This window comes from Natator depressus, chromosome 9 (genome assembly GCF_965152275.1).
Source record: "Natator depressus isolate rNatDep1 chromosome 9, rNatDep2.hap1, whole genome shotgun sequence".
In the NCBI taxonomy this organism is placed as follows: Eukaryota; Metazoa; Chordata; order Testudines; family Cheloniidae; genus Natator; species Natator depressus.
This window is the reverse complement of record NC_134242.1, coordinates 31987184-32008787: the sequence shown is the minus strand read 5'-3', so window position 1 is coordinate 32008787 and position 21604 is coordinate 31987184. Positions and strand designations below refer to the sequence as shown.

At 42.7% G+C, this 21604-nt stretch overlaps 1 protein-coding gene across 1 annotated transcript in view; it reads right to left on the bottom strand.

The window, feature by feature from the left end:
• Positions 1 to 21604, bottom strand: part of GK5 (glycerol kinase 5) — an 82980-nt gene that overhangs the window by 34077 nt on the left and 27299 nt on the right. Inside the window, exons 5-10 of the mRNA XM_074963838.1 lie at positions 20475 to 20606; positions 12243 to 12318; positions 5909 to 5970; positions 5758 to 5831; positions 5352 to 5412; positions 2519 to 2645 (exon numbers count right to left, since the gene is read on the bottom strand). Coding sequence (XP_074819939.1) covers positions 2519 to 2645; positions 5352 to 5412; positions 5758 to 5831; positions 5909 to 5970; positions 12243 to 12318; positions 20475 to 20606 — 532 coding nt within the window. The remainder of the gene's footprint in view (positions 1 to 2518; positions 2646 to 5351; positions 5413 to 5757; positions 5832 to 5908; positions 5971 to 12242; positions 12319 to 20474; positions 20607 to 21604) is intronic.

Genomic DNA, 21604 nt, shown 5'->3' with positions numbered 1-21604 from the left:
CTGGAGCAGGAGCAGCACTGGGGTCTGTGTTGCTTTCCTGTAAGCCGTGGGTGCTGTTTACATCCCCCCCTCCCCTGGCCAGAGAGGGGAGGTGCTGTTTTCACCCACCCACACCAGGGACACGCTGCCTTCCAGGTATATTAACCCGCTCAACCTCCAAGGAGTTAGGACAAGGGTGAGAAAATAAAAATTCTGACTCCTTAGGAAGATCATCATATTTTTTGTCTGTCCTCCTGCATATGGGAGGACTTCAGGCCAGAATATGCCAGATGACCTTTTCAGGATCCAGGAGTGCCTTGTTGACTGACAGGGCAATATGGGCAGAGGAGGCTGTATGGAGGATATTGAGCAGCTTATCATGCAGTTCTTTAATCTCCACCAGGGGGATCTGTAAAGAATCTGTAATCTTCTTGATGAGATCCTGAAACTGCTTAAAATCAGCTGCCAGGATGGTGTAGGTGGCATGACAGTTTCATCTGAGAATGAAGAGATGTTTGCAATTGGAGAAAGCTTGTCAACCCTGGCCTCTTGTTCCTCAAAGGTCTCTTCCTGAGACTCTGGTCTTCTGGAAAAGGAGTGTGAGAAGGGCTGTCTATCTCTATGAACAGCAGACTTTGAGGTCCCAGAGAATGGATTGCGATAAGCCATCCAGGGGTCCTAGTATGGCCAAGGGGGTGACGCAACCCACTAGTGCTTGCCCCAGCAGGATGGTAGCTGTGGACATCTGTCACAAATGAAAAGGAGTACTTGTGGCACCTTAGAGACTAACCAATTTATTTGAGCATAAGCTTTCGTGAGCGACAGCTCACTTCATCGGATGCATACTGTGGAAAGTGTAGAAGATCTTTTTATATACACACAAAGCATGAAAAAAATACCTCCTCCCACCCCACTCTCCTGCTGGTAATAGCTTATCTAAAGTGATCACTCTCCTTACAATGTGTATGATGATCAAGTTGGGCCATTTCCAGCACAAATCCAGGTTTTCTCACCTTACGCGCGCGCGCGAGAGAGAGAGAAAATGGTGAGGCAGCAGGAGGAGCAGCAGGAGGCACCATCAGTACTGGATGGGTGTGCGGAGATAGAGACGGTTACTCACCTTGTGCAATAATTGAGGTTCTTCAAGATGGTTGTCCCTGTGGATGCTCCACTTTAGGTGTCTTGGCACCCTGCGCTTCTAATCGGAAATTTGTAGTAGTGCCCTGGTTGGCCGCACCAAGACACCTAAAGGGACACTTCTCAAAGAAGAACTGGAGGCTCTTGGTAACAGGGAAGTGTGAAGTACCACCATAGGTACCAGACAGTTGTGTCCAGAGATCTGTCGGTACCATGTCCTGGGAATGAGCTAAAATAACAGTAGCCAAAGGAGCCACAAGTTTCAAACACTCCGGGCGGTAGGGGTGGGGGGAAGAATGCAGACAGAGCTCAAGCTGTCTTTTTCAGTACCATGGTTGAGCTCTTCTTGATGCCATGGTCTCCTGTCGGTACCGATGGTCTTTCGGAGCCTCATATTTTAGAGTCCGTATGCTTAGTAGAGCTCTTAGTACCTGAGGAAACAGCAGCCTTGGAGACCAATGGGAGCCGGGGAGCTGATGACTTAAAACTTTTTTGAGGTATATTCCCTACCTGGAGAACTCAGGGCACGGTCTTTGGAAGACTTATGAGAGGAAACTTGGTCTTCTCCTTAGATGCCCTTGAGGAGTGTGGCTCAGAGACAGAAGAGGCAGCTGACTGACTCAGAGATTGTCATACAGGGGGGCGCTCCTGGCATGGATCAGAGGCTGGACGCAAGCTCTCCATCGTAAGGAGTTGAAATTTTATCTCCCTGTTCTTTCTGTCTCTAGATTTTAATGAGACAGAAGTTGCACTTGTGGGAAATACAAGTTTCCCCAAAACAAGGGATGCAGTGGGAATGTCCATTGCTCACCCGGATTGCCTCCTGGCATGACAGGCAATGTTTGAATCTGGAAGAATTGGGTATACCCTTGGAAAGGGCAAAACCTTGCGGAGGAAAGGAAATATCTAAAAAGCTATATCTATCCATCCATCCATCCGTTTCTTTTTGTTTTAAAAAAAACAATTAATACAACTATTACTAAGTACTAAATATTATAATACACTAACTACAAAAGTTAAGAGAACACAGTTGAGGCAAAACTGAACTCGGACAATTAGCTAAGGTTCCATCTCAAGCTGGGGTGGCTGAGAAGGAACTGAGGATAGCCATCCATGAAGTGCTATACAGCAACAGCATGGGGCACAAGACTAAGTAACATGCATGTGAGGGCTGAACAGACACTGCTATGAGAAATCTCAGATCGAAGGTGCAGGGGGCGCAAGCACACCTATAGTGGAGCACCTGTAGGGACACTCCTTGAAGAAGAAAATGCCTTTCATTCCTTCTTTATACATCCAAAAGCAGCAAAAAATGGACACAAAACCTATTTGTATCCCCTTTGCAGTCACCTTTAAAAAACAGGTCAAAAACCATAAAACATTTTTAAATGACAAAGCTTACCTGCCCCAGGCATATGAAGATGGTTCCCAGTGTTAACATCCCAAAAGATACCCGTTCCCATGGTTAGTTTAACATCTCCTGCATGAAAGCAGCATTGTCCAAACATGGCTGCCTGCTGGTCCGCTACCTACAGTGCAAACAAACATACAAATTACTAACAGCAGCTAAATTTTGAAGCACAAAATTTCTCCCCTTCACCCAATACATATATGTCAAACTTTAGAATAACCATATTCATACTTTAGAATGCACATTTCCCTTTCTGAAAGAAAGTAACAATAATAGTACACAAAACTTTTTATCCATGGACTTTTTGTTTTTGATTTTCAAGTCTCTTCTACTGGTTACGTTAATCATAATGGACCAGATTCTGCTATCTTTGCTCACACTATTGATTTCAGTAGTACTACTAGCAGAATAAGGTACTACTCAGACAATGGCTGGTACACATTCCATGGTAAATGTGTTCTTAAATAGAATATTGCTTATCATCCATATCTGTCAGGAACTGGTATAAATAATAAGCTAGTTCTAAACTGTTCTGAGAAGCTAATGGGTAGGGCCCTACCAAATTCACAGTCCATTTTGGTCAATTTCATGGGCATAGGATTTTAAAGAGTAAATTTCATGATTTCAGCTATTTAAATCTGAAATTTCACAGTGTTATAATTGCAGGGATCCTCTTGACACAAAAAGGACTTGGGGGGGAGGGGCAGGATCACAAGGTTATTGTAGGGGGGAGCTGCAGTGCTGCTACCCTTACTTTTGTGCTGCTGCTGGCGGCGGCACTGCCTTCAGAGCTGGGCAGCTGGAGAGCGGTGGCTGCTGGCCAGGAGCCCAGCTCTGAAAGCAGAGCCGCTGCCAGTAGCAGTGCAGCAGTAAGGATGGCATGGTAAGGTATTGCCACCCATACTTCTGTGCTGCTGCCTGCAGAGCTGGGCCCTCAGTCAGCAGCTGCCATTCTCCGGCCGCCCAGCTCTGAAGGCAGCAGCACAGAAGTAAGGGTGGCATGGTATGGTATTGCTGCTGGCGGGACACTGCCTTCAGCGCTGTGCGCCCAGCCAAGAGCTGATGCTCTCCAGCCACCCAGCTCTGAAGGCAGCATAGAAGTAAGGGTGGCAATACCGTGACCCCCCTGCAACTCCCTGTCGGGCCACGAATCTCCAGTTTGAGAAACGCTGGTCTCCCCTGTGAAATCTGTCCACTATAGGGTAAAAGCAAACAAAAGACCAGGTTTCACAGGGAGAGACCAGATTTCACAAACTGTGATGTTTTTTTCATGGCCGTGAATTTGGTAGGGCCCTACTAATGGGCAAGGCTCCCTGTTCTAAGCAACATATCTAAATAATTATCCTTTATCCTACATAAGTTATAAACAAAAACTTATCCTCTTCCAAGCAATCTCCCCCTGATGGGAAAATTAGACCCACGCCATGAGGGCTGCTAGGCTTGGTTACAAAGCTTTTTGATTATACGTTTTTAATACAGTGGAGAAATCTCTGAATTCCAGGCTACTCTAGGCAACTAGCAATTATTTTATGCCACAGCAACCACTCTAGTTTTTGAAATATTGCTTCGAGCCTCAATTTTTTTCTACCTCATACTTCAGTTTTCTCATTTAAATCTAAAATTATATACAAGATGATTTCACCAGAACCAATGCTCCACTTACTAAGCAGCCTACTGGACCTAAATCATTGAGCAAACTGAAAATTCTGCAACAACTTCAAGTAAAAGTTCAAAAATTGCATTTTAAATAGTTAAGACGAATAACACAATCAGTACATTATATCCTGAGTCATTTTAATATTAAATTCAATCAAAATCTCAATGCTCTTCAATTTATTTTATACAGTCCCCAATTTTCAATATGCCATTCCATTTTTTTTTCTTTTTTTAAATACACAACATTAACAACAAACGTATTGTAGAAGCATTCAAGGGAAGGTTCAATGTTTTGGCACCTGGCAAATGGGACAGTAGGGACTTTCAGAATCCCAGAAGGTAGAGGTGGTGGTTTGTGTTCCCCTTTGTGGGTAGGGATGCAGTTGAAGTTTTGGGGTCTTTAATTCCTATTTCTCTGACCCCAACCTCTGACTCCACCCACCCTTAATTGCTCCTATTATATTCACAACTGTCTCCAACAATAAATTACTTTTAGAAGGAAACCTCCAGCTAATCAGTGAAACAGTTATAAAAGCTGACATTTAAACTGGCTTCAGCATTTACATTCCATTGAGATAAAAGGAGCAGTTGTTGGATGTCATTTTTCCATTCAGCTCATATTTTATTTACTTATAGGTTTTCTACAATATTTGTTACCTCACAAACAGTAATGGATTTCACCAGCCCTATGGCGGTAGTGAAGTATTATCCATCCTTTACGTATGGGAAACTAAGGCACAGAGAAATTAAAGCCCCAATGCAGCAAGGGAATCTATTAGCACAGACACTTTTGCACCCATGTGGAATCCCAATGGAGTTATGCTAGGTAGAACCCATTGCAGGATCAGGCCCTAAATAACTGGCCTAGAAAACCACCCTGATCTCATAAGTCCTAGTTCGATGCCTAACAACAAGGTTATTTTCCCTCTCTGGATGGCTTGCTTCACAACCATAAGGGTTAGAAACTTTTCCTTTGTTCTAAATGAAAGCAAAGATTTTGGAGCAAAATTTCACAAATTCCATAGTCATGGAATCTCAGAAAACACAGGACACAAACAATGATAAACTAGCAATTATAAAGACAGACACACAAGAGTATATTTACAAAAAAATAACACTATTCACTCAAGTACCAAAAAAAAAAAAATCATTAAAGATTTTCACTTACCAAGGCCACTATTGGAATAGGCACTCCAAATATTTCAGCATCAACTGAACCAAAGCTATGACTTAAATAAATGTTAAAAAAGTCACTGCACTGAATTGACAATTTTGAGAAATTAAAAAACAAATTTTAAAATAAGTCCTCAACATACACATAATTCAATGTTACTAAATTTTTTTTTAATTTACAGAAATCATGAAGCTATTTTACCTTTTTCTGGTACAAAATACCAATTTGGATCTATGAATCAGACAAAAATGTGCAACTACCAATATTTACAATTAAAATTATTTTTGGCTTCACTTACTATACTACTTTTTAAATGTCTGCAGAGATTTTTGTGATCTTTTTGTAACAATTTTGTTATCAGATGTTATATTTTTGTTTAAGATTCTGTGTGCATACGTACTTTGTGTCCTCTACTGGAGGATATATAGACATCGGTATTGAAAATAATTTGCTCAAAACAGAACTCCAACACATCTGAAATAACAGAGAGAATTAAAAAAGTTAACCACGCTCAAAGAACAATCTACAACATTATGTTAATAGATTCATACCTGAAAGGGTTCAAAAATCCCTGTTGAACTGGCATTTGAATAATCTGTAGCATACACAGAACCTAGCAACAAAGGAACAAATAAAGTTTTAAATGCCTAAATATTCAGAGAGAGAGTTATTTGAAGCAAATATATGTACTATAAAGAACTTGATGGCCTCTATTCAGCCCAAATTCACCAGTCTGCACACCCAAAGACATTTTAATTCTACCACACTGTAAAGGGTGGGATTCTATCCCTATCTTCTGAATTGTCCAGCTAATAGCCTTATTTTTTCTGCATGCAGTTGTCCAGAAATGAAATGACAAATTCCTAGGCTTGGCAAGCCAGTCAACCAACCGATCAAATGATGTCAATTGACTGCCTATTATCTAATGAAAGTCATATCATCAAATATTCCAGCAACAATCCGCTGACTGAGGTAGTAGCCTACTTTTTTGACTGCATCATGGTGTTTCATCTGTTAGCAAGCCTATCTAAATGTCTTGATCACTCACTTTACTACATGTTCATGTCACCAGTGGGGAAAAAGATGAATTAACTGAAAGTTGATCTAGAAGATTCCAGACAATCAAGAAGCTCAAACATGTCTGTCTGTCTGTCTGTCTATCTATCAAGCCATCAATGTACATGGCTGTTTACAAATCAAGTTAAAAGAGAGCTTCCAATCTAAACTGACTAGACAAACTGTTGTATCAACCAGGCAAGTTACTAACAAGCTTAAGAAACTCTCCCAATTAAAATAAACATTATTGTTCTAACCACAGGAACAAATATGAAACAAGACACTATACTGTTGGCAGAAATATTACACTGAAAACACTGTAGATACTACATAACATAGTCTCTAGTCCAGACAGGTGGTCGTCTGGGTCTGACAGGCCGTCTCTCAAGCCCCAGTTCCAGTGCAATGTCTTGTTGTGTTGGTACTACGATGAAGTCATCCAATGCAGACTGGGTGTTGGCATAATCTCCTCTTGGTGCATAGGCAGGTGCAAGATAAGAAGCATTCCATACCCGCCCATCAGAAAGTCGATCGGTGTAAGGTCCCTTATTCTCTATGATTTTAAGAGGAGCTGTGAATTTATGGTCCCCTTTGCGTAAAATTCCAGGTTTTCATATTCTAACAGAGGAACCACACTCAAACTTCGGTTCCTTAGCACCCTGCCGGCTTGTCTGTGAAAGCCTTAGACTTTGTTTGGTTCTGTTCAACTGTTTTTCTCACATCATCCTTGTTTGGGGCATCAGGTCGTGCCTTTAACAATCCAGCAATGTTCAGTTTAATATTCATCTGTTTCCCATGCAGTAACTCTGTGGGTGATCTTTGCGTTGTGGCATGTCGTGTAGCTCGGTATGTTTGCAAGAAATCAGTAGTGAAGGGTATCCACAATCGCCCTTCCAGTTTAGCTGTTTGCAAACTCTCTTTCAAACTTCTGTTAAACAGTTCGATTTCCCCATTGGCTTGACGGTAAGATAGGGATGGTCTTCTGTGTAAAATGTTCCTTTCTGCTAGAAAAGTTTCAAACTCTAGGGAAGTAAATTGACTACCATTATCTGAAACCAGTTCTTTGGGGTTACCTTCCCTGCTAAAAACTGAAGAGAGGAACTTAATTACTATAGCAGAAGAGATTTGCGATGTAAACACTACCTCAGGCCATTTACTGAAATAGTCTATTAAAGTGATGGCATAATGGCAGTCACTTGGAGCAGTATCAAAGGGCCCTACAATGTCAATCACCACTTTTTCCCCATGCAGTTTCAGGAAGAGGAACAGGCTGTAATGGAGGGGTACATGTCACTGCTGTCTTATCATGCATTTGGCAAGTGACACAGGATTTTATGAGTGCTTCAGTTTGAGAGTCCATCCCTGGCCACCAATACAGATCCCGTAGTCGTTGTTTGGTTCTGACAATTCCTTGATGAGTATCGTGTGCCAGGTGTATGAGTTTTGACTGTAATTCTTCTGGCACAAGGAGCCAGTGTGTACCTCATAGAACACAGACATCAAGCAAAGAAAGTTCATCCAGAACTCTAAAATAAGGCAGCAAAACTGGGTCAAGGTTTTTAGGGTGACTGGGCCATCTCTTTGTCAGAAATTCCTGTAGTTTTTGTTAATTGGACACGCTGAACAAGCAGCTTGAAATTGTTCTCTTGTAACTGCAGTGAGAGTGCTTGTAATAAGTGCAACCACTACATCCTCATCATCCAGTGGACCATCTGGTGAAGGCAAAGGCAGGCGAGAAAGGCAATCAGCCACCATATTTTGGTTTCCAGGCTTATATTCCAGTTCATAATTGAAAGAGAGTAGTCTTGCAGACCATTGAGCAATACGGTATCCTACTCTTTCCAGTCCTTTCGTGGTTAGCAACGTCGTCAAAGGGCTGTGGTCTGTGCGCAACTTGAACGTGCGGCCCCACAGGTAAGTTCTCCATTTTTCAGTAGCCCAGACGACAAGCAAGTGCTTCTTTTTTGACTGTAGAATATTTTCTCTCAGCATTACTTAGTGTCCTTGAAGCAAATGCAACAGTCCTCTCTTGTGTTGTCCTCATGCAGTTGTGTCAGAACAGCCCCAAGTCCATAACCAGAAGCATCAGTAGTTACAATTGTGGGCAATGCAGGACTGAATAGTGCAAGTACTAAGTCAAGTACAATCAAGTCTTTCACTGTTTCAAAACTAGCTTGTGCATCCGTTGTCCACACTAAGGTTGAACTTCTCCGTAGTAATTCTTGTAAAGGTTCAATGACAGAAGCATAACTGGGAATCAATTTTACATACCAGGAGGTAAGACCCAAGAAAGAACGAAAGGTTTGCAAATCTGTTGGAGGAGGAGCATTTAAAATTGCCAGGATATGATCTGGATCAGGTTTTAGTCCAGCCTGTGAAATGGTATGCCCCAGAAAGCAGAGTTCAGTTTGTCTAAATTTGCATTTGGACCTATTGAGCTGGAGGCTTGCTGTGCTGATGCAGTTTAGTACAGACTGCAGATTATTGTCATGCTCCTCAGAAGTATTTCCAAACACGATAATATCATCCAGATAGCACTGAACTCCATGTTGATTCTTCAGAATCAGTGACATTTTTTGAAAGGCACTTGGGGCAGATGCAAGACCGTATGGAACACATTTAAAACTAAATAGTCCCTCGTGTAATAAATGCTGTGAGGTCTCTGCTATTTTCATGCAACATAACCTTGTGGTATGCGCTCTGCAAATCAAGAGTAGAAAACATCTTTGCTCCACGGAGTTCTGCAAATACTTCTTCTATGTGAGGAAGAGGATGGCTGTCAATCACAATAGCTTTATTTGGCTCCCTTAAGTTCACACAAAGGCGAATGCCTCCACCCTTCTTCTGCATCACTACTATAGGTGAAACCCATTCCGAGGAGTCAATGTCCTTTTGAACAAGTTTTCTAAGTTCCTCTGAATCAGCTTCCCTGACTGAAAATGGTAAGCGCCGTAACTTCTGTCGTACAGGCATCACATTATTCCGCATTTTAACTTTATGCGGAAACCCATAAGTACAGCTGAGTTTCTCCTCAACCTGGTGTTGGGTCCCAGCTGAAACTGGTGTGTGTACTGCAAGAGTGCTTTGATGAGGAAGATCAATTCGTCCATTAACTACCGTGAGATTTACAGCAGCCAATAAATCTCTGCCAAGGACAGGAGTGCCTTTGTGGACAATGTAGAAATCTGCAGTTACACAGCCATCACCAAAAGTAACTATTGCTGGCAGGCAGCCATGTACTGGAATATAGTTTTTCTAATAACATACCAACTGAAGTTTGGGTTCAGTAAGAGGCACATCTTTAAAGTAATGCAAATAGATGGAATCAGGTAGTATACATACTGCTGAGCCAGTGTCCAACATTAGCTGAATAGAGTGTGATTTGCCTGAGGGTACGGCGGAAACGTTTATAGTGCACTTTATCTGTTCTGGAATATGTGCAGTACTGATTTTGTCCACGCTCAGCACAGTAACATCTGGTATTGTAACTGCATGCACCTGTTATCTGAACTGGCTGCTGCGACATACTTTAGCAAAATGCCCAATCTTTTTGCAATGATTGCACTGAGCTACTTTTGCCAGACATTCTGTGTAGCTTGCAAGGTATTGTGGGGATCCACAGCAAAAGCATGCTTTTACTGTATTTTGAATTTGCTGATTCGATGGTTTTTCATTAGTTTTCCTCTTGCAATTGTGTGTCTGCAGTGGTAGTGAACTTTTCTGCAAAGGAGTCACAGCCTGGACTGTGCCTCCTGTATCCATGCTCATTATTTTGGCTTCAGCTGTAGCTGACTCAATCTGAGTAGCAATGGTTATTGCTTTTTCTAGTGTAAGTTGTGGTTCTAAAAGTAAGCGTTCTCTTACACAAAGCATGCTTGTTTTCTCAATGAGCTGGTCTCAAATCATCTCATCTGCCATATTCCCAAAGTCACAAATTACAATCAGACTCCTCAGGAAAGCAAAATACTGCATTATAGTTTCCTCTGGTTTCTGCTCACACTGGCGAAATCTGTAGCGATTCGCTACTACATTGACTTTTGGCACAAAAAAATTCTTTAATGCAGTGAGTGCAGTCTCATATTTATCATCTGTAAGGGAAAAAAGTGTAAAATATACACTGCCCTTCTGCTCCAAGACAGTGGATTAGCAGAGCATGCTTTCTTACTTCAGAAATCTCTGTAGCACTGAGACTTATTTGTTTGCAACCAAACATATGGATCCAGGTAGTAAAAGCAACTGGAGGCTCACCTGAGCTTTGCAGAAAGGGTGCAGGTGGGTTCAGAGGCAGAAGATCCATCCTCGTCACCAAAATGTTGTACCAACCAGGCAAGGTACTAACAAGCTTCAACAGGACTTATTTTTAAAGTGGAAATCTCTTTACCAAGCTGCTGCTGCACCCTCTGTAGCTTTCTCCAAGCCTCTCAACTTCTCCCCCTCCTTCCTGTTTCCTGTCCTTTCAGGCTCCCAACAGCCAGTGCTCCCAATTCTAATAATTACAAGCAACATCTAAACACCACACAAACCTACAGAAATTAACTCAGAAGGCAGTGAGAGAAGAGCGTACACAGCCATTAAGCCTCCTCCTCCAAAACAAAGAGACTAGATGCACAACCATTAAGCTGATTGGAGAGTTTACCTGCTGCCAATTTAACATAAATTCATTAAAAAATTATGTTTAATGGCTATGTGTTTATTTAATTTTGTTTTTCTCTTCTTTTGTAAGAGAGCAGAACCACAAGTCAGAGGTCAAGAGCCAAGTCAGGACACTAGGAAGTCAAGCCAGGGGAGCAGGAAGCACAAGGCACACAGTACAGAGCAGGATGGATCCCAGTTCTTCGGACAGCTTCCTGTTCCTGTCTTAAGTAGGGCCAGCAGGCCAATCGGCTGCTTTGGGACTCCACCAATAATACCTCAGAGGCGGAGCTTCAAACTGGGGCTGGGCTTCATGGGAACTGGTCAGCAGTTGTCAGCAGACTGCCAAGTGGAGAGTTGAATTGTGGCTGCTTCTGTGGACCTGGGTTCAAGGCTCATGGGTTGTGACACGCTAGCTGCGCCTCCCTCCCCTTTGTGGTCTCTCTTTGTGCCCTGACATATCAAGCCTCCTAACCGGGGATGGAATTATGCAATTCTCCTATTCTTAGACTTAACCCTGGGCTACAGTACCCTGTGTATCCACCATTCTTACGCTGCAGGTCTGACTGAGCTCAGGCACTTGTGGTTCTTCCCTTAGGGAGTCTGAGACCACTGGAATACAGCAATCAGACAGCCTTCTTAAAACCAAAGTATTGTTTACATGTCCAGTACGAACAAGGCTTTCAGATTAAATGTATTTTTAAATAAAATAATCTACAAGCATATCTATTTTACCTAAAGTCTTACTATCCTCTGATGGAAACCTAGGCAAGCCTAATATCTTCAGACACTACCTGCTCAACCCTGTGTCTCTGTGTTCCCCTGAACAACTACTGTCTTCTTTTCTTGAGAGGGTATCTCATTTTAAATTCTGGTTACCATTTTGTTCTTTTCATTAGCCATCAAAGCTAATAGTTTTGGCAATGTACCTTAACAATTCAAGTGTTTGTTGAGAAGTGGCTCTCTTGAGCCCCTCTTTTCTGCCTATTTTTTGGGACAGTCCCATACTGAGTTAAACCAATATATTCATACAGCAAACATCCAAATAACCAGACCAACATTCAGTATTCATAAGTAACCCCAAATCCATCACACCTAATGTGGCAGTTGGGCTCCTGGGAATAATGGTAGGGGAATGCATTCAATATCTGCTCTGATTTGAAATATGTTTTGTTTAACCAGTACTTCCAAACTCACCTTTGGTGAGTTTATATAACAGCCATGTGTCGATTGTTCCAAAGCAGCAATTGTTTTCATTGGCTGCTTGTTGTACCTGAAAACAAAAACAAAAAACCAAAAAAAAAAAAAAAAAAAAAAAGTGTGTTCAGTGTGGATGTGAAGAAAGGAATACATTTTCTCTCTCTCTCACCCTTCCCTGTTTCCAAATATTTAATTGGGGGACAATAATATGCATGTCCCCAGAAAACAACTGACAATATTTCCTCTGGGAAAGGGGTGTTAAATCACAGGAAGCTCTAGTGCCAGGCGCTTCACAGTACCATTTCTCTTCTGAATCACAGCAGACCAACCCCTATCCCCCAGCTGCCTGGTCTACACTACAAAGTTAGGTTAACATGAGCTGCCTTGCATCAGCCTACTTGTGCATGCGTCTACATTTAAATTTGTCTCCCAGCAACATAAGTATCCTGTTAAAGTAATGTAGTATCACTACCTCCCCGAGTGGCATTGAGCCATGCTTGATGTACGAAGGTCGATGCAATGCTAGTGTAGATACTGTGTTATTTATATCAACCCTAACAGTCTTCCAGCAGCTGTTCCACAATGCCTGACACTGACTGCTCTGGTCACAACTGGCCCGGGGGTCAGAGAGACCAGAAGGCTTCCTTGCTTTTTAAAGCCCTGAGTATTTTTGAAATGTCTTTTCCCAATTGTCCAGCTTGACATACATACCTAACAGCTCCCCATTGTTGTGTGCAACTTGCCAACTGACCATGCCAGTTACATGCTCTAGATACACTCCAGCTTGGAGTAGACAGGAGATATTGCATCCCTTAGGCCTGTGGGGAGAATAAGCTGTACAAGAACAGCTATGGACCAGCTGTATAAACGTGAACATCTACAAATAGACTGCATGGGGGATGCTGGAAGAGTATGACAGGGACCAGCAGCAATGCCGAGTGAAAGCACAGGAACTGCATCAGGCATACCAGAAGCCCAAGGAGGCCAACAATCAATACAGTTCAGAGCTGCAGACCTGCCGCTTTTACAAAGAGCTGCATGCCATACTTGGCGGAGATGCCTCTACCACCTAGCAGACCACCATGGATATCTCTAAGGAGCCCAGGTCACAAGCCCCTACCATGAACAGCGAGGATGAAGAGGTGGTAGAGGAGGAAAAAAGAGGAGGATGGAGGACATGCGACTGGGAGGCAGGGTGCTGGGGGACTTCAGTTATGCTGCAAGCTGTTTGAGACTTCACCACAGTCTAGTCAGGCCCAGCAGTCAAGCCCGATGCATGGGAAGGATCCTTGGGTAACTGTGTAAATATATTCCCCTTATAGTGATGACGCCCCCAACTTAATAGGACATAGCTAGCTATTAGCGTTTCATTCATTTACTCAAACAAGAAGAGGTAGCAATACCAAAAAAAAAAAAAAAAAAAAAAAGAGGTAGTATTGTTATTTGCTTTTCATTCTGCTATAGAGTTAAGCCATGTGGAGCAGTCTTTTTATGTACATCAGGGATATCCCTTGAATCCTCCTAAGAGATCTCGATGAAATTTTCACGGAGGTAATCTTCTGCAATCCTCTGCCAAAGGTTTCTAGGGATGGCAGCCTTACTTTTTCCTTGCAATAGGATGTGTTCCCATGCCAGTCCGTGATAACTTCAGCAAGCACCATTGCAGTACACTGGGTGGCAGCATATGGGCCCCTCATGGCTTCAGGACATCAGCTGTGCTCTCTGTGCCTTTGTCACTCTCAGGACCGGAGTGAAATATCAGCTAAAATCACCACCGCTTGTGGAAAATGGTGTCAGTATTCAGTGTCATTGCACTATAATCGTAGTTTCATGCAACTGAGCAACTCCCTCCTCATTTTCCTCACCCCATGTGAGCCACACTCACCATGGCTGGAGCTTAGAGTGGGGCCATGCACAAGCACTTGGAAGAAGAAGACAATAAGCATGCCTTGTTTAAAACTGTAGAGGAGCAAGGGAAAAGAGTTCTGAATCTTAACTTCTGGTTTCTGTTGTGACTATTGTGACCATTGTGACAGTGTCAGGCCAGATGGCTACAGGAGAGTGATAGAAGGCAGATATATTAGCCCCAGGTTAAGCAGGTCCCTTTTCCCTGGGTAAGGTAACAGGGAAGGTTCCAGAACAATCAGGAACTTTCTGGAAACAATTAAGGCAGACAGGCTGATTAGAACACCTGCAGCCAATCAAGAAGCTGCCAGAATCAATTAAGACAGGCAGGATAATCAGGGCACCTGGGTTTAAAAAAGGAGCTCACTTCAGTTTGTGGCGTGCGTGCGAGGAGCTGGGAGCAAGAAGGGCAAGAGGCTGAGAGTGAGGTGGTGTACTACTGGAAGACTGAGAAGTACAAGCATTATCAGACATCAGGAGGAAGGTCCTGTGATGAGAATAAAGAAGGTGTTGGGAGGAGGCCATGGAGAAGTAGCCCAGGGAGTTGTAGCTGTCACGCAGCTGTTACAGGAGCCACTGTAGACAACTGTAACCCACAGGGCCCAGGGCTGGAACCCGGAGTAGAGGGCGGGCCCGGGTTCCCCCCATCCCTCCATTCCCCCAACTCCCTACTTGATACTGGAGGAGTTGAACTGGACTGTGGGTTTCACCAGAAGGGAAGGTCTCTGGCCCGTTCCCCAATCCACTAGGTGGATCAGCAGAGACTGCAGGGATTGTTCTTCCTCCTCTCCCCATGCTGGCCAGTGATGAGGCTAACTGAGTGAACGGCAGATTTGAGCCATGAAAGTGGCCAAACTGAGGGCTGCCGTGAACCTCTGAGGCGAGCAAATCTGTCAATAAGCACAGGACCCACCAAGGCAGAGGAGGAACTTTGTCACACTATACTGACTATACCTCGGTGTTTTATCTGCAGCTCCTGCCGTTTCAGCTTTGAGTGGTTCTCCCTCCACACTCGCAGAATGCCTGAGCCAGATAAGGAGGAGGAATAAGAGCACTAGGGATGACATGTTCAATGAGCTCCTGCAAGCTAATGCTGCATCAGACCATGAGCGTCACCTGGAGGGTGAACACCGCAGATAGCCTGGAGAAGGGAAGAGCAGACAGGAAAAAGGTCCAGGATTCCCAGCAGAAAGAGGAGAGGGAGATGCACCTGGATGTAATGGGACTTCTCTGGAAGCAAACAGAGATGCTGCAGACTCCTGGGAACATATAGGTTCAACAGTCCCAGGCTCACCTCTCTTTGCAGTCCACGGAGAACTCCATTATAGCACTTCACTACAACCACCCTCAGCATTCCACATGGCATGAGAGGCCACATCCCTACCCCTACCACTCCACTCAGGGGGAACATTAAGGACAACCACAGCTTCACATACACTGACCTGTGAAAACCACAGATGTTGTATATGTAGTTAAAATTGAAATGAATGCTTTTTCCCCTTGTTAAGTTCTGATCAAATACATTAAAAATATCTTAATAGCTTTTAAATTACACAGATTTTTCTTTGCACTGCTTTTGTTACTGATTATAATATTATTTAAAAAATAATTAATCTATTAATTCACAACATATGCTGCAGAGTGCCTAGCGGTTTTGAAAGCACTCACTCACTTGGTACTGCAGACTGTGACACAACTCATAGGATCAGTAACAAACACAATGTAATAATCAAATGTACAGCAAGCACCACAAAATTAATAGGTACATTGATAGTGTTATATTCACAGATGTACACCAAGCACCACACAATTCCAAACAGGCCCCAAAGCAGCATCACCAGATAGAGCACAGTACACCACAACGCATTACTGTGGGTCACTGTTAAAATGCTCTTTCAAAGCCTCCCTGAATTGTATAGCTCTATGCTGAGCTCATCTAATTGCCCTTGTGACTGGCCCGTCCTCCATCCTGGCAGCAGCTTTTCCCTTCTGTTTCACAAATATGATGCAGGACACAATAGGCAGGTATAACCACTGAGATTTTTCTTCATGGAGATCCAACCTTGTGAGTAAACAACGCCAGCATCCCTTCAGGTTTCAGAGTAGCAGCCGTGTTAGTCTGTATTCGCAAAAAGAAAAGGAGTACTTGTGGCACCTTAGAGACTAACCAATTTATTTCAGCATAAGCTTTTGTGAGCTACAGATCACTTCATCGGATTCCGATGAAGTGAGCTGTAGCTCACGAAAAATCCGATGAAGTGAGCTGTAGCTCACGAAAGCTTATGCTCAAATAAATTGGTTAGTCTCTAAGGTGCCACAAGTACTCCTTTTCTTTTAGCATCCCTTCAGTGTACCAAAAGTGCATTCAACTGTCATTCTGCATCTGCTGATCTGTAGTTGAATCTTTCCTTGGTGCTGCCAAGGTGGTCAGTGTATGACTTCATGAGCCAAGGGAGCAAGGAGTAGCTCAGTCCCACAGGATCCCAACTGGCATTTCAACATTCCTAATGGTAATCCACTAGTTGGGAAAGAAAGTCCCTGCTTGTAGCTTTCTGAACAGTCCTGTGTTCTTAAAAATACAAACATCATGCACCTTCCCTGACCAGCCAACACTAATGTTAGTGAAGCATCTCTGGCGATTCACCAGTATTTGCATAACTATAGGAATGTAGCCCTTTCTGTTGATGTACTCTGTGGCAAGGTGGTCTGGTGACAAAATTGGGATACGACTGCCATCCATTGCTTCATTGCAGTTCAGGAACCCCACTACTGCAATCCATCCACTATGTCCTGCACATTGCGAAGGGTCACAGTCCTGTGTAGCAGGAGACGAGTAATAACCCTTGTCAAGGTTCCTCCCCCACTCTGAACTCTAGGGTACAGATGTGGGGACCTGCATGAAAACCTCCTAAGCTTACTTTTACCAGCTTAGGTTAAAACTTCCCCAAGGTACAAATTAATTTTATCCTTTGTCCTTGGAATATCCACTGCCACCACCAAACTCTAACTGGGTTTACTGGGAAACGTAGTTTGGACACGTCTTTCCCCCCAAAATCCTCCCAACCCTTGCACCCCACTTCCTGGGAAAGGTTTGGTAAAAATCCTCACCAATTTGCATAGGTGACCACAGACCCAAACCCTTGGATCTGAGAACAATGAAAAAGCATTCAGTTTTCTTACAAGAAGACTTTTAATAGAAATAGAAGTAAATAGAAGCAAAGGAATCACCTCTGTAAAATCAGGATGGTAGATACCTTACAGGTTAATTAGATTCAAAACATAGAGGATCCCTCTAGGCAAAACCTTAAGTTACAAAAAAGACACACAGACAGAAATAGCCATTCTATTCAGCACAGTTCTTTTCTCAGCCATTTAAAGAAATCATAATCTAACACATACCTAGCTAGATTACTTACTAAAAGTTCTAAGACTCCATTCCTGTTCTATCCCCGGCAAAAGCAGTGTACCAACAGACACAGACCCTTTGTTTCTCTCCCTCCTCCTAGCTTTTGAAAGTATCTTGTCTCCTCATTGGTCATTTTGGTCAGGTGCCAGCGAGGTTACCTTTAGCTTCTTAACCCTTTACAGGTGAGAGGATTTTTCCTCTGGCCAGGAGGGATTTTAAAGGGGTTTACCCTTCCCTTTATGTTTATGACAACTCTGCACACTTGCATGACGACACCCCCACACAGCGATTTCCCAACTCCAAAAAGATTGCCCACTCATTGGTAGCAATCCAGCATTGCAACTTTCCACAACACGATTGCCACTGTCAGTGCAGCTCTCATTTTGGTGTACCTGTGCTGGAGAGCTGAGGCAAGCTTGGAGCACAGATCCAGGAATGTGGCCTTGAGCATCCGAAAGTTCTGCTCACCATCCCAAGTCTGCATTAAGATGTGATCCCACCAATGAGTGCTCATTTCTCAGGCCCAGAAATGGTGCTCCACCATCTGCAGCTGATCTACAAACCCCACCGGTAACATTGAATTGATTCTCACTACGTCACACAGCAATCTGTCCACACTGATTCGATTTTTCTTAAGGCTCTGCAAATAGAGGATCGTGCATCCTGTGTTTGCAACACTTACAACAGTAGCCCAGAGCTGTGCAAGCTCCGTGCTTCAGGTCAGAAACAACAGACAGCAAGGAGGGCCATGCAGTTTTGTGGGAGTTTTTAAAAAGGCGTGAATATTATGGGATATAGATGACATTATGGGATGGAGATAGCTGCACACTGAGAAGTTGACCCCTTGCTCCCAATCACTCCTGAGCAACTTGATTCTTCCTCACCATGCATTGCCAAACCTTCCCAAAACACAGCGCTGGACAGTGGCAGGTTGCACAAGGAGATACCTACCCATGGTGCACCCACTGTGCATCAGTACAAACTCTCCTGATGAGTACACACAGCACCAACACAAGGAGCCAACTATGCATGTGCACAAGCAATATGCTAACTGTGGCGGCTTTATGTTGATGTAATTTGCATTGACCAAACTTTGTAGCCTAGATATGGCCTGTCCCTAAACTGCAGTTTTTGCTCCTGTGCACATACAGTTTTGCAAGTCTTGCTGCTGCCAATGGGAGATTAGTTGCTCAGCCTTCTTTAGCAGCGGCACATAAGAGCCCTAATAGTGTAAACCCAGAGACTTTGAGATCACTATTAGTGGAGTTCAGAAATGAAGGCAGTGGAAGAAGAGATATGAAGTGGTTAAAAAAAAAGTCTTTTGTAGATACGAAAACAACAATGCTAAAAGAAAAATAAGAATACCTAAAAATATGACCTTGCCAAAGGAAAGCAAATAGGGCTGTCAATTTTTGCTTCTTTATGTTATATAAAGAAAGCCTGAAAATTATTATTTCCCTTCTTCCTTCTTAGAGGAAACTTAGAAATTCAGATTTTACTTATCCTATTTTTCTTGAAAGACTCAAAGGACAACCAGAGAACTTGCAGAATGATGAGACAGACTGACTTATTGAAAAGGGAAATGATTTTTTTGGGCAGAGCTTTGGTTTTTGTTTTTTGCTTTTTAAAATTCCAGTAACTAGGGAATTCTTGAGAGAGAATAGGACTTTAACTGAAGACTCAGCACCCCCATCTCCTTTAATTTTAGGTTAAAAAAAGCTGATAAGTCCATATCTGAAAGAGCCAACAAGTCCACCAACAAATCCAGGGAAGACCATATTTGACATTCCTGATATTTCTATGTTAGAACAAACAGGGTAATAGATTAAAAATAACAACTTTTAAAGTCTTCCTTATTTGTTGTAAAACAAACAAGCAAGCAAACAGAGGATAACCCTCCCCATTTCTCTTTTTTAAAAAAAATCTGAAAGTAAACACACAGATAAATTAAGTAAAGAGAAAGGAAAGGAAAAAGCCAAGTCAATGAACAAAAACAGGAGACACAGTGAGTTCATTGTTCTTTAGAAGGTTTGGTGCTAGCATAATATAATACACAGAAATGTTTAATTTTACATATCTGGAACTGACACTATACACCAGGGGTAGGCAACCTATGGCACGCATGCCAAAGGCGGCATGAGAGCTGATTTTCAGTGGCACTCACACTGCCCGGGTCCTGGCCACTGGTCCGGGGGGCTCTGCATTTTAATTTAATTTTAAATGAAGCTTCTTAAACATTTTAAAAACCTTATTTACTTTACATACAACAATAGTTTAGTTATATATTAAAGACTTATAGAAAGATATAAGACTTATAGAAAGACTTCTAAAAATGTTAAAATGTATTACTGGCATGCAAAACCTTAAATCAGAGTGAATAAATGAAGAGTCGGCATACCACTTCTGAAAGGTGCCGACCCCTGCTATACACCATTAATCAAGCCTTTAAAATTACATAAATTCTGAGTAAGCGGCGATCCCTGTTTTTTAACCATTATGTTACTGATTTCTGGAAGTGTTGGGATAAGGCGGACTGGAAATGTAACATTGTCAAAGATAAAATAAAAATATGCCACACTGTTACACAATAAAGTTCAATTCACTTTAAAACAAATTACAATAAAAATTATGTTGTATAATGTTAAGATTAATAAATAAAAGAAATGCAAAACTAACAATATGATTATGCTTTGTAGGTCAGACTACTCATGTGAGTAATTTCACACAGGAACACATGTTTGCAGGATCAGGGGAAGTTTGTAAAAAGATAAAATAGATCATTAGCCTCTCTTTCCATTCCCTTTGAGGGAAGGAAAAAAAAGAAAGCAAAAACCGAGCAGGTAACCATCAAGAAAAGTCACTATTCACTGCTATTATGTACCAAGAATATTACTTTTCCCCCCCAACAACTTTCTTACCTCAGTTATGTTTTGTAAAATCCAGGACAGCCTCAAAGAGACATGTTGTGTTGTGAAAGTCAATGAACTAGCAGTCAAATATCGATCGCTCCGAGTCAAAAAGTGAAGAATTGTAGAGATAACGTGGATTGCCTATTCCAAAAGAACAGAAGTTCTTAGTTGCCTTAGTTGTATTTTACACATATGTATCAAAACACAGAGGTTAAATGAATTGCTCAGTGTCAGAAAGGAAATCTCTGACAAACCAAGGAATTTTACATCTTAGAATCATAGAATCATAGAATATCAGGGTTGGAAGGGACCCCAGAAGGTCATCTAGTCCAACCCCCTGCTCGAAGCAGGACCAATTCCCAGTTAAATCATCCCAGCCAGGGCTTTGTCAAGCCTGACCTTAAAAACCTCTAAGGAAGGAGATTCTACCACCTCCCTAGGTAACGCATTCCAGTGTTTCACCACCCTCTTAGTGAAAAAGTTTTTCCTAATATCCAATCTAAACCTCCCCCATTGCAACTTGAGACCATTACTCCTCGTTCTGTCATCTGCTACCATTGAGAACAGTCTAGAGCCATCCTCTTTGGAACCCCCTTTCAGGTAGTTGAAAGCAGCTATCAAATCCCCCCTCATTCTTCTCTTCTGCAGACTAAACAATCCCAGCTCCCTCAGCCTCTCTTCATAAGTCATGTGCTCTAGACCCCTAATCATTTTTGTTGCCCTTCGCTGGACTCTCTCCAATTTATCCACATCCTTCTTGTAGTGTGGGGCCCAAAACTGGACGCAGTACTCCAGATGAGGCCTCACCAGTGTCGAATAGAGGGGAACGATCACATCCCTCGATCTGCTCGCTATGCCCCTACTTATACATCCCAAAATGCCATTGGCCTTCTTGGCAACAAGGGCACACTGTTGACTCATATCCAGCTTCTCGTCCACTGTCACCCCTAGGTCCTTTTCCGCAGAACTGCTGCCTAGCCATTCGGTCCCTAGTCTGTAGCGGTGCATTGGATTCTTCCATCCTAAGTGTAGGACCCTGCACTTATCCTTATTGAACCTCATCAGATTTCTTTTGGCCCAATCCTCCAATTTGTCTAGGTCCTTCTGTATCCTATCCCTCCCCTCCAGCGTATCTACCA